The 13,500-nt window shown below is 42.0% G+C and overlaps 1 protein-coding gene across 1 annotated transcript; it reads right to left on the reverse strand.

Moving 5' to 3' along the window:
• Window positions 1-5,563: 5,563 nt before the first annotated feature.
• On the reverse strand, window positions 5,564-11,778 carry GDF3 (growth differentiation factor 3). Its single transcript, XM_004006902.6, has 2 exons — window positions 11,473-11,778; window positions 5,564-6,460 (listed from the first exon to the last, which is right to left on the reverse strand). The coding sequence occupies exons 1-2, from the start codon at window positions 11,738-11,740 to the stop codon at window positions 5,634-5,636; spliced, it is 1,095 nt and encodes a 364-aa protein (XP_004006951.3). The 5' UTR covers window positions 11,741-11,778; the 3' UTR covers window positions 5,564-5,633.
• Between the last annotated feature and the right edge of the window lie 1,722 nt (window positions 11,779-13,500).

Raw genomic sequence — 13,500 nt, forward strand, 5'->3', positions numbered from 1 at the left:
TATGATGACAGACTACACTAATTATTAATGACCAAATGGAACTTTGGTAAAGTGCCCATAGATTTTGATTTGTCTGAGTGTTTTGCTGTAAGGACCCAAGTTCTAAGAGGGTGGATATTGTAATACTTTGATATATAGATAGCCAAAAAGCACATGAAAAGATGCTCAACGTCATTAATTACCAGGAAACTACAAAACCACAATGAAATACAGCTTCTTAATTACCAGGATGGCTATGATTAAAAAAAAAATTTTTTTTTTACAATAAGAAGTATTGGTGAGGGGAATTCCCTGGCAGTCCAGTGGTTAAGACCCCACACTTCCAACACAGAGGGCACAGGTTCGATCCCTGGCCAGGGAACTAAGACCCCACATTCCACATGCTGCAAAGGGTGACCAAAAAAAGAGAGAGAAACCTTGGTGATACTAGCTGAAGTGTTTATTATTGTCTTTAGTAAAAAAAGAAGTGGTAAGGAAACAACCCACAAACAACTCTTGATATTCTATTTATGCCATATTTTCTTATGTTAAAAGAAAATTTAGGCCTAACCTAATTTGATGTTTGTTGTCAAAATCCAGCCTCTATCCACAGGGACCAAATTGAATCTAGGAGACAGAGTTTTGGGTGAAGCAGAAAAGAATAGCTTTATTGCTTTGCCAGGCAAGGTGAGCCATGGCAGGCTAATGCTCTCAAGACTGTGTGTCTGCCTTGGAGAGGGCAGTGAGGAGTCTTACAGTTATCATTCAAGGAGCAGGATGGTTGATACAGATCAGGGTACGTGCACAGCCTGCATTTTTTTTTTTTTTCATCTATACACACCTGAAGACACTGAAGGCTGGCATCAGGTAGTCTCCTGATGGCTTCTGTGGTTCTCAAGGTTATGGAACTGTGGCCTTCTCTCTGGGATGAAGAATGCTTACAAAGAATGGTGTGTAAAGTTGTTGTTCAGTTACTAAGTCATGTCCAAATCTCTGCAACCCTATGGATTGCAGCATGCCAGGCTCCCCTGTCCTTCACTATCTCCCAGAGCTTCCTTAAACTCATGTCCATTGTGTTGGTGATGCCATCCAACCATCTATCTCATCCTCTGTCACCAAGGCCCTTATCCTCCTGTCCTCAGTCTTTCGCAGCACCAGAGTCTTTTCCAGGGAGTCAGCTCTTTGGATCAGGTGGCCAGAGTGTTGGAGCTTCAGCATCAGTCCTTCCAATGAATATTCAGGGTTGGTTTCCTTTAGGATTGACTGGTTTGATCTCCTTGCTGTCCAAGGGATCCCCAAGAGTCTTCTCCAGTACCACAGTTCAAAGAGGAGTGTTCAAAAGAGAAAAATATCAGGTGCAATGATACAACTAAGCAGAAACAAGACAAGATGTCTGAAAAGCAAGTCAAAGTGAGTTAAAACAGATCAGAGCCTGATGGAAGCTATTTGAACTAGTTTTTATAAATCTAGCTGGAGCATCACTTGATGATAAACTACCCTAAGGCAGAATCTGTGCCCTTCTTTCTACCTTTCAAGGCATTCAATAAATGTCAAATTGAATTAAAATTAATTAAATTGATGGTGAAATTTCAAATCAAGCTGACCTGTAGTATGTGGATGGACCTGTCATTAAAGATCTTAAGTCTTGAAATGTTCTGAAATTGCTGTGCTATACACATTGTATATAACATATTTTGGAATTTAGGTTTTGTGCCATTCTGCCCCAGCCACAGCGTACAACTTGACTTTCCTGGCACATGCTATTTATAGACTGATCTAAGTGGACATTTAAGATTCCAACAGAGAAGCAGGACAATAAGAAAGTCAAGTCAGGAGGCAGTAATGCTTTTTTTTTTTTTTTTTTGTAGCTTCAGATGTGGTAATGGCCTCAGGAGATAACTTAAGTCAGGAGTGACTAACCCTGCCAACAGCAGAACTCCTAGCAGAAGGAAATAGCCACTATCTTTTCAGTAACTTAAAAAAATAACATGAAGGCAATTCAAACTGAGACTCTGTAACAACCCAGAGGGATGAGAAAGGGTGGAAGCGGTGGAAGGAGGGAGGGTCAAGAGGGAAGGGACTTGGTGGCTCAGAGGTTAAAGCGTCTGCCTCCAATGCGGGAGACCCGGGTTCGATCCCTGGGTTGGGAAGATCCCCTGGAGAAGGAAATGGCAACCCACTCCAGTATTCTTGCCTGGAGAATCCCATGGACTGAGGAGTCTGGTGGGCTGCTGTCCACGGGGTCACACAGAGTCAGACATGACTGAAGCAACTTAGCACACACACACACACACACACACACACACACACACACACACGGCTAATTCATGCTGATACTTACTTACTTACTTGCCAGGTGATGTTACTGGTAAAGAACCTGCTTGCCAATGCAGGAGACATAAGAGACACAGGTTTGATCCCTGGGTCGGGAAGATCCCCTGGAGGAGGAAATGGCAAACCCCTCCAGTATTCTTGCCTGGAGAATCCCATGGACAGAGGAGCCTGGTGGGCTACAGTCCATGGGGTCACACAGAGTCAGACATGACTGAAGCAACTTAGCAAACACACACACACACACACACACACACACACACACACACACACACACACGGCTAATTCATGCTGAAGGAGGGCAAAAACCAAAGCAATATTGTAAAGCAATTATCCTTCAATTAAAAATAAACAATTTAAAAAATAACATGAAGGTATTTAAAACAGATAACACCTACACACAGTCTATTTCTTTGACTCAGGAAATCTGTTAGTAACAATTTAGCTGAATTCAAAAGTAAATTTAGCAATGCAGTCTCAAGAATTGTGGTCAGTCGAATTGGTAACACACTTTCTTTTTAAATGTATTTATTTGGCTGTATTGGGTCTTAGTTGCAGCACGTGGGACTCTCTCAGTTGTGGCAGGGGGGCTTAGTTACTCTGCGGCATGCAGAATCTTAGTTCCCCAACCAGAGATTGAACCCTTGTCTCCTGCCTTGCAAGGTGGATTCTTTACCACTGTCTCACCCCAGGGAAGTCTCAGTGATACATTCTTGCAGTTTCAATAATTGACGCAAGCAACTCAATGTTTGAGGTAGGAAAGGCCATGAAAGGTTGATCATCATAAGGTTGCGGTCAGGAGAACAGGATTATCATGGTCAACGTACTCAGTCAAAAAAAAAAAAAAGTCAAGGAAGTAAGGTGTGTGTAGCCTGGAGGAAATACACCTTGAAATATCTGGGTGAGGAGGAAGAAAATATTAGAATTTCTATTCCTGAAACACAGAGAAGAGCAAAGAAAATGTTAGAATTTCTCATTAAAACTTTCAGACAGGGACTTTCCTCATGGTGCAGTGGTTAAGACTTTGTGCATCCAGTTCAGGGAGCCGAGGTCTGATCCCTGGTTGGGGAATTAAGATCCTACATGCTGGGGCTTCCCTGTTGGTCCAGTGGTTAAGTATCTGCCTTGCAATGCAGGGGACAAGGGTTTGATCCCTGATCCAGGAAGATCCCACACACTGTGAAGCAACTGAGCCCGTAAGCAACACTACTAAGTCAGAGCTCATTGTAGCCCACCAGCCACAACTACTGAAGCCTGCAAGCCTAAAACCTGTGCTCCACAACAAGAGAAGTCACTGCGATTAGAAGCCTGTTGTAGCCCACCAGCTACAACTACTGAAGCCTGCGAGCGTAAAACCTGTGCTTCACAACAAGAGAAGTCACTGCGATGAGAAGGCCAGGCACAACAAAGAGTAGCCCCTTCTGGCTGCAGCTAGAGAAAGCCCAAGCACAGCAGTGAAGAGCCCCAACAGCTAAGAATTAAAAACAAAAACAAAACCATAGGCTGCACTCAGTCAAAAAATTATTTAAAAAAAAAGAAAAACTTTTAAAGTACGTATAGTAATACTACTGCTGCTGCTAAGTCGCTTCAGTCGTGTTTGATTCTGTGCAACCCCATAGATGGCAGCCCACCAGGCTCCCCCATCCCTGGGATTCTCCAGGCAAGAACACTGGGGTGGGTTGCCATCTCCTTCTCCAATGCATGAAAGTGAAAAGTGAAAGTGAAGTCGCTCAGTGGTGTCCAACTCTTAGCGACCCCATGGACTGCAGCCTTCCAGGCTCCTCCATCCATGGGATTTTCCAGGCAAGAGTACTGGAGTGGGGTGCCATTGCCTTCTCCAATATAGTAATACAGTAGTTAATAAATATAATTTGAACAATGAGCTACTTATATATTGGCATATATGCTAATATTTCACTTAATATAGTAACATAGCAGTTCAATATTATAATTTGAATAATTAAATATTCACATATTGGGGTATATGCTTTTTCACTTGTAGATATTAAAATAATTTAAGCCAAATATGCTAGATTTTAGAGCTTCCCTGGTAGCTCAGCTTATAAAAAATCTACCTGCAATGCAGGAGACCTAGGTTCGATCCCTGGTTTGGGAAGATCCCTTGGAGGAGGAAATGGCAAGGCACTCCAGTATTCTCGCCTGGAGAATCCCCATGGACAGAGGAGCCTGGTGGGCCCCAGTCCATGTGGTTGCAAAGAATCAGACATGGCTGAGTGCTAAGCACAGCACAACACGCTAGATTCTAAGCACTACAATGAAATTTCCCAAGAAATCTTTATTTCCCAAGACCTTGTACAATAACTGGCATATAATAGATGCTCAATAAATAATAAAAATAAAGCTAGTGATAAATTGCTTCAGAAATAATTTGCCCAACAGGCTGATTTTTCATGTTTGGTCAACATGGTTTGGAATCATCCCAATTAATATGAGCAACTTACATAATGAAGAAAATAGACCTGGTATGGATTACTACAAATAAGCCAGATCCAACCAAACGTATCGTCAGATTCCTGATTGAAGAATATTGACAGGAGTGGCACAATCTGAAATAACTAGAATTCCTCTAGTACTTGGATCTGAAGCTTCTTGAATCTTGGCATTTAGATTTTAACTAATCCCTTCCTCTGATTTCCTAATACACATTCATATAATTACTGGTGCACTTTTAATGAAGCCAGTATGTTGGCTGGTCCTCTTCCCTTGGCATCTTACTATAAACTCACGTAATGGTAACTGGTTCACAGGTGAACTCTTATGACTTTCGCTTATGCTAATCAGGCTCCCTTGTTCAAGTCTGAAGGCTCATAGGATCTTAGTTCCCTGAACAGGGACTTGAACCCAGACAGTAGCAGTGAAAACCTGGAGTCCTAACCACTGGATTGCCAGGGAACTCCCAAAGTTGATGCCTCTAGAAAAATTGGATATTTAGCTGCTTTAAGTCTCAACTGCTTTATCTATGAAACATAAATAATAATGCTTACCTCAAAGAGCAGTGAAATGTATTTATAAGTTAATGCATAGAATAGTGCCTGCCCATAATAGGCTATCAATAAATTCCAGTTTCCTTCTATCTAGACTGTAATATACCCTCAGGTGCATGATGCAGAAATTAACTGAGTTCATTAAGACCCTGTGTGTGTGTGCGTGTGTATAACTAGGCGACATCATTAATCGTGGATAATGATGATAAACTGTAAGCATAAACATACTGACAATTCAGATCCAAAGGTCATAAACAGGTAGTTTTATTATTAGAGCATTTACCCCAAGAGCACCCCTTCTAGTCTACTGCTGCCAGTCTACCCACACCCACACTCATCAACTATCATGTCTTCATAATGCCGTAGAATGACATTGTCATCATTGTCCTGGTAGAGCATGGAGATGGGGGACAGCTTGGTGGGGATGCAGACAGCCTGGGGAACCTCCGGGTCGACAGCGTGCATCAACGCTTGCATGAAAGCATAATTGGAGCTGTTGAGGGAAATTGTCAGTGAGAAAGGACATTCTCCATGGCAGTAATTGGCCATGAAACCCTTGGGGGCGATGATCCACTTGTGCCAACCCAGATCCCGGAAGTTGATAAACAGCTGGTGGCGATGGCAGAGGCTCTTGCAAGCAGCCTTTGAGGTAGAGACGGCCGCCCTCCTCTTGCGGGAGGGAGATTGGCACTGCTCAGGGTGGAGGGTGACCACCAGCAGTGAAGTGTGAAGAGAGCGTCTCAGTCTGGCGCAGGTGCCCTCGAGCTGAAAATTCTCCCCTGAGGCTCTGCCTCCTTTGACCACTATCTCTAGAAACAAAGCTAAATTCTTGCGGGGGTCATTATTCCTCTTAGCCGCATCCAGCAGGTTGAAGTGAAGGACACCTTGAGGCCACGGTACTGACTGCAGTGTAAACATTTTACGCATCTTCAGGGTGGACTGGTCTGTGCCATGGGGCTCCGTTTGAACCAGGGACAGAGACAGTTCCAGCTCTGGTCCCAGGTTATAATAAGTGCTGGGCCCCAAGTCCAGGCCCAGCTGGGCCATTGTCAACTGCTCCTCATCCCCAATGGCAGACAGGTTAAAGGACAGGAGCTTCTGTAGGCAGGGGGCGTGCGAAAGGTTCTCGGAGTAAAAGAAAGAGCCTAGATGGGAACAGAAAGATGTGAGAGTCACCATGAGATTTTTCACTTCACCCCAACCTGTGTGATCATATCAGTGTCAAATGGTATATGTATATCCACACACACAAAATAAGGGCAGGGAAGGCCTCCCTGGTGGTGCAGTGGTGAGGAGGTATGGGTTCAATCCCTGGTTGGGGAACTAAGATCCCAGAAGTCATGGGGTGTGGCCAGAAAAATAAAACAAAACAGCAAATAAAAAGAGGACAAGAAATTCTCAGTTACACTCAATTCCTCCATTTGGGAGGATTTGTTTCTCTCACTCCTTATCTATGACCAGAGGTACTTGTCTTCATAACTGCACATCCCCAAGGGATCCTGAATAGGATTTAGAAGGTCTATAATCTTAGATGGGAAAAAGAATCACATCTTTATCTTCAGTAAACTCGAAGTGAAATTTAGCATTTCTTTCAATTGTGAACATAGGCAACAAATCCCAATAATATTCTAAGAGCCTATGACACTGTTACCAATAAAAATCAGGTATGTTCATATATTAAGTTGTTGCAAACATTTTAAAGTACCATTTATGCTTGAACTACTCTGAATTGATGGTATAATCCTTTCTATAGATCTTGTTACTTGTTGCACAAAAGCATCATTTATATTAACATACACACATTTATTTTTATAATGTTTCTATAAATGTATTTCCATATTTAATTGACTTATTTTAAAACAGAATGTTTAACTTTAGGCATAGAAACAATTCGGAAAAGACAATGCAACCCACTCTAGTACTCTTGCCTGGAAAATCCCATGGACGGAGGAGCCTGGTAGGCTGCAGACCATGGGGTTGCTAAGAATCCGACACAATTGAGCGACTTCACTTTCACGCACTGGAGAAGGAAATGGCAACCCACTCCAGTGTCCTTGCCTAGAGAATCCCAGGGATGGGGGAGCCTGGTGGGCTGCCGTCTATGGGGTCGCACATGACTGAAGAGACTTAGCAGCAGCAGCGTAGAAACAATTATTCTGAGAAAGGGTTCACTGGCTTCAACAGAACTGCCAAAAGGACCTGTTGCACAAAGAACGTCCTATGCTGTCAAGAGTTGTAACCACTTAGAAGGACTTCAAAACAAACACCAGTCATCCCGCCCGTAATGGCTGTCTGGTGCTCCCTTATATTTTATCTTTAGGTAATTTTTTTTTTTTTTGGCCCACACAGTTCATCTAGCAGGATCTTAGTTCCTTGACAAGGGATCAAACCTGGATCCCAGTAGTGGAAGCACAAAGTCCTAATACTTTCAGTGCTAATAACCTCTAGTCTTATGCTTTTGAATACATGAATACATGCCACTTTTGTGCCACGTAGGCTCTATTTCCCTGACCAGGGATTGAATCTGGGCCCCCTGCACTGGGAGCGTGAAGTCTTAGTCACTGGATCACCAAAAAAGTCCTGTCTGTTTCTTTTTGTTAACTATCTTCTCTAAAAAAAAGGAAAAAAAAAAAAAAAAGCCTATGTTTGCTATCTCTTCCTTTTACCATATAGTCTTCTGTTGCTTTCTTTCTGTTTTGACCACACCACTTGGCATGTGGGATCTCCCTGTCCAGGGCTTGAACCCATGACCCCTACAGTGGAAGCTTGGAGGCTTAACCGCTGGACCACCAGGGAAGTCCCTACTTCCCAACTCTCTTACTGTTACTACTCCACTGAAATAAACATCTATCTTGAATGTTGACTGACTAGCAAATTCAGGGAAGTTTTCACAGAGCTTATCCTTCTCATCCTCTCTAAACAGTTGATCTCTCCTGTTCATAGTTCGAATCCTAATATACTAGTCTCACTTTTTACTCATATCACTAAATCACATTCCTTAGTTAGTTAGTTCAGTCACTCGTCGTGTCCAGCTCTTTGCAACCCCACGCCAGGCCTCCCTGTCCATCACCAACTCCCGGAGTTCACCCAGACTCACGTCCATCGAGTCGGTGATGCCTTAGGTGTGATTTAAAAAAAAATAAAAGCCAGAGAGGAAAAGAGGAACAGATTTGAAAACATAGATATAAAAAAACTGTATTTAAAGAGACACCATTAATGAAATTTTTTCACTAACAAAATTAAAAGCAAAAAGGACAACCAAGAATACTTGCAATATGTTTATAAACAGCTTTTGCGAATGATTAACAGGCCTCACGAATCATTAAGGAAAAGAATCCTAAACAGGAAAAAGGTCATAATATATAAATAGGCAATTATTTGGAAAATAAAAATGAACGATTCACATTGAGATAAACATGATAAATATAATCAATATTGCTGTATGTTGTATATGAAAGTTAAGAGAGTAAGTAAATCCTAAGAGTTTTTATCACAAGGAAAAAATTGTTTTCTATGTCACTAACTTTGTATCTAATGAGATGATAGATGTTCACTAAACTTATTTTCTGGCAGCACTCTGCAGCTTGCAGGATCTTTGTTCCCTGGCCAGGTATTAAACCCAGGCCACAGTTGTGAAAATGCGAAGTTCATTAAACGCTGGACACTGTCATGGAATTCCTCTACGGGACTTACTGTGATCATCATTTCGTGATGTGTATGTATATGTGTGTGCATATATTAAACATTATGCTGTCTACCTTAGACTTATACAGCACTGCATGTCAATTATATCTCAATAAAGCTGGAAGAAAAAGACAACATAAATATGTTTTAAATACATAAGCAAATAAATTATTCATTTGAAAATGCACCATTTCACTTTATTAAAGAAACAGAAATTAAAACAACAAGATCTTGTTTTGCTACCAGATTAACAAAAGTTAAAAGCTGAAAGAGTGTTGTTACCTAACGACCCCACAGTGTAGCAGGAAGTACACCGCCACACACCAACAGAGTAAAATCCTATACAGCAATGAGAAAGAACTACAAATATATACAGTGTGGATAAATCTCACAATTGTAGAGTGAAAGAAGCCAGACGTGAGAAAGGACACATTCCACAATTTCACTGACATGAAGTTAAAAAACGGACAAAACTAGTATGTGATGTTAGATGTCAGGAGAGAAATTACCCTTGAGAAGCAGTGCTTAACCAGAAGGGGGCATGAAGGAGCCTCTGGGGCGCTGGTCATCTACTATTTCTTAATCTGGGCACTAGTTATTCTGCAAAAATTCATGGAGCTGTTTCCTACAATTCACTCACATTTCTGAATGTACATTATACCTCAATAAGTTTCTATTTTTAAAGCGATTACTGTCAGAGTAAGTGAGAATTCTCATACACTGATTGTAGAGTATAATTTTAGAGGCTATTTGCTGTATATTAAAAGTAGAAATGTAAAAAAAAGTATACACGTGCCTACTCTTTAATACAACAATCCTCTAAGATCCTATGGAAATAAAAGTAAAAGTGCACACATGTACACAGCAGATACAAAGCTACACTATGTATAATATGTTTATATCCATCAACAGGGCATCAGTTACATAAATTGTAGCATTATGTCTACTCAATGGAATATCATGTAACCATTAAAACAGGGATAAGTTCACTATATGCTCTTGTACAAAATGTTCATAATATAGGAGGAATGTATGTATAGCATGATTCCATTTATAAAAATATTACAAGTTTATATATGTAAAGAAGAAAAGTCTGGAAGAATATACAACTATTAATGGTTTTCTCCAGGGGGAGGGTTAGGGAGGAAGGATTATGAGATTATGTCCTTTTCTTGTATCATTAGATAAAATTTTGATCATCACAAAAATTTTTTTTTCCCCCACGGGGAAGGGAAGGCAGCAGCCTCAGCTATTTCCTACTCTCTCCTTGGAAAATCCTTTAAGCTAGTTCCCCTCACCTCTTAAACTCTCCAGAAATCATCCCTGGAACTCCACACCCAAGGCCATGAGCCTCTAACGAGACACTAAGCAGGACATATGGAAGTCATCCATCTTTTCTATAAACTTTTTTTTTCCTTCCTATAAACTCTTAAAGGGCAGACTTCGGTCTCTGTATTTTCATGTCTTACAGATTTCCTGGCACTTAGTCAAGTATCCAATAAATGCCTCTTGGACTCAAATCTTATTTCCAGTTGCTGTAAAACTAACCAACCAGAGCTCTCAATTCTGCATCTGAACCACCTGGGAGTCTATATAGAAATGCAGATTACAACACCCATCGCTGACTTTGAATAAGAATCAGGTGGGAGCAGGAACTAGACTGGAGAATCAACTTTTAACACTTGATCTGGGTAATTTTTGGTGGGTGGTCCGTTTCGCAAATTGCTGAATGGCACTTACTCAGATCCTTAGCCTAAAAGGTATGACAGCGGCATATATTATCCCTCTGTAGTTACAAATCCAGAATAGCCTTTTCTACCCATCAAAAGGATCGGGGGAGGTGAGGAGGGGAAGCAAAATTTACAGACACACTGAGCTCAAAGGCACCGGGATGCGTAAAGTGTGGGCTCAAGAGTGGGAAACTGAACCCTAATTCCACCCTCCCACCTCCTCCCCACTACCTAAACTGCAGCGCAAAACTGTTGATTCAGAAAATAAAACAAAATAAAACATTTCAACTCCTGGCTTTGTTCACATACTAGCTGTATGATCTTGAATAGGTTACAAGTTATCTCCTGTCTGAGCCTCAATTTCCTCATTGTTAAAAACTTGGTAAGAATACCTGCCTTTCTCTCAGGACAGTGGCTGAAATTCAATTAGGTAAAACAGGTAAAATGCCAGCACAGGGCCTTCCACAAACCCCTGGGTCATCGTCGTGCTGTGCTTAGTCGCTCAGTCATGTCCAACCCTTTGCGACCCCACGGACTGTAGCCCGCCAGGCTCCTCGGTCCATGGGGAATTCCCACTGGAGTGGGTTGCCATGCCATCCTCCAGGGGATCTTCCCGACCCAGGGATGGAACCCAGGTCTCCTGCCTTGCAGGCGGATTCTTCACCATCTGAGTCATTATTACTCCCCCTTTATTCCTTTCTTCACCCCAGATTCTCCTCTAGGAAACACTCCAAAGTCCTCACCTTGATCTGGGAGAAGCCGGAGGATGTTTCCACGGACGCCCAGCTCCTTCACGTAGCACAAGTCTTTGGAGATGCCGGTGCTGGCTGCTGCCTCTTGAGCCTGGAAAATTCTCTTCAAGATGGAAGGCGCAGGTTGGAATTTCTTGGGTGAAGGCACTTTGTCTAAGCCCAGAAATCGGAGAAAGACATGTTCATGGAATTGCAGTGTCTGGCCCAAGGCCAGAGTGTACAGGAGGCAGAGAGCCAAGGCTGCTAGGGAAGGCAGCATGGCCGAGGTGAAGCCGCAGAGAGCTCTAGCGCTGAGCTGCCCAGCAATTCAGGTGCTGCTGATTTATCTGACGTATGATAATCAGGTGTGAACTGCTCTCTTCCCAGCTCTCAAAGGCAATTGAATACAAAAGAACAGAATTTTTTTTTCCTCTTCCCTAGTTCTACCGTTCCAGAAAAAAATTTCACAAGAGATTACCCATGCATGGAGCTAACTCTATAACCATCTGAAATTTGCCAGCAGTAGACAGAGTAGAAAGGAGATTTACTAATTTAACAAACATTTACTAAGCATCTATTATGTGCAAGGCGCTGAGATGAGTGCTGGAAACGTATTAGTAGCTCAAGGTCTTCTCATTCATAGTCTAATTAGACAAATATGCATGCTCTCAGTCGCTCAGTCTTGTCCAGCTCTGTGACCCCAAGGACTGCAGCTTGCAGGCTCCTCTGTCCAAGGGATTCTCCAGACAAGAATACTGAAGTGGGTTGCCATTTCCTTCTCCACGGAATCTTCCTGACCCAGGGATCAAACTCATGTGTCCTGCACTGGCAGGCGGATTCTTCTCTGTGCTTCACCAGGGAAGAACACACAAAGTGTTCACAGCGGAAAAAAAAAAAACAAAAAAAACCCTGCAGAGCTTAGTAGACATTCAGGGCTGAAATAATTACATGTGGAAAGGCATGGAGGTTATTGAGTAGCTTAAACAAGGCAGCATAGACCAATTTCTGTTTGGGTTTTTGTTTTGGCCTAACAACTATAAGTCTTTTCAGATGCTACAGAAGCATCAGCTTGTCTGTAGAGAAAATAACTTTCAAGCTTTTTGAGAACAGAGACATTATCATTTTACATTATTTTATACCACCTATTTTTTTATCTTGATAAATTTTATTATTACAGTAGATGGAAAGAATATATATTTTTTTTCATTGCCTTTCATTTCTATAAGCAATAAGCAACTGTTTTACGTAAATTTGGGCCTCCCTGGTGGTGCAGAGGTTAAAGCGTCTGCCTGCAGTGTGGGAGACCTGGGTTCGATCCCTGGGTCAGGAAGATCCCCTGGAGAAGGAAATGGCAACCCACTCCAGTATTCTTGCCTGGAGAATCCCATGGACGGAGGAGCTTGGTGGGCTACAGTCCACGGGTGGCAAAGAGTAGGACACAACTGAGCAACTTCACTTTCACTGATTTTCACTTTATGTAAATTTATCATTTGAGCCTTTTAGATTGTTTGAGAGTGGTAGGAAAGGGGGTAGTTTTCTAGACTCGTGAATGATTTGGGGTCACAAATCATTGCCCTAAATTGTAACCATTCATAAACTCAAACCCTTTAACATCAGGCTCTCTGAATTTGGTCAGTTTCTCTCCCACCTATTTTTAAATACCACCTATTTTAAGAACCTCCTTCAAAAGGACTTAAGCCAGGACTGTTGTAGTCAGTGCCCCTGACCCCATAGCAGGCCACTGTCCACCCATGCCTCTGCCAGAGGCTCCTGGACACTCAGAGGCAAGTCTGGCTGTCTCTTGGGGGATCACTGCTCCTTTTTTCTGGGTCCTGGTGCACATAAGGTTTTGTTTGTGCCCTCCAAGATTCTGTTTAAGAGCTTATTTTCCCAAAGGAGAAACAAAATGTTGTTTCTAATATATAATAATTTCTCACCATTTACAGGATAAAATAACTCCATAGTTTGACATTTAAGGACATTTATGGTTTGGTACCCATCTCCCTAGCCAGTTTCATTTTCTAATACTCAGCATCTTCA

Source organism: Ovis aries, chromosome 3 (genome assembly GCF_016772045.2).
Source record: "Ovis aries strain OAR_USU_Benz2616 breed Rambouillet chromosome 3, ARS-UI_Ramb_v3.0, whole genome shotgun sequence".
In the NCBI taxonomy this organism is placed as follows: Eukaryota; Metazoa; Chordata; class Mammalia; order Artiodactyla; family Bovidae; genus Ovis; species Ovis aries.

Excerpts from the sequence above, each read along its gene's own strand:
- GDF3 (XM_004006902.6), bottom strand. The coding sequence starts at position 11,740 with ATGCTGCCTTCCCTAGCAGCCTTGGCTCTCTGCCTCCTGTACACTCTG. Across the intron at positions 6,461-11,472 it reads CCGGCTTCTCCCAGATCAAG|GCTCTTTCTTTTACTCCGAG; the intron begins GTGAGGACTTTG and ends GTTCCCATCTAG.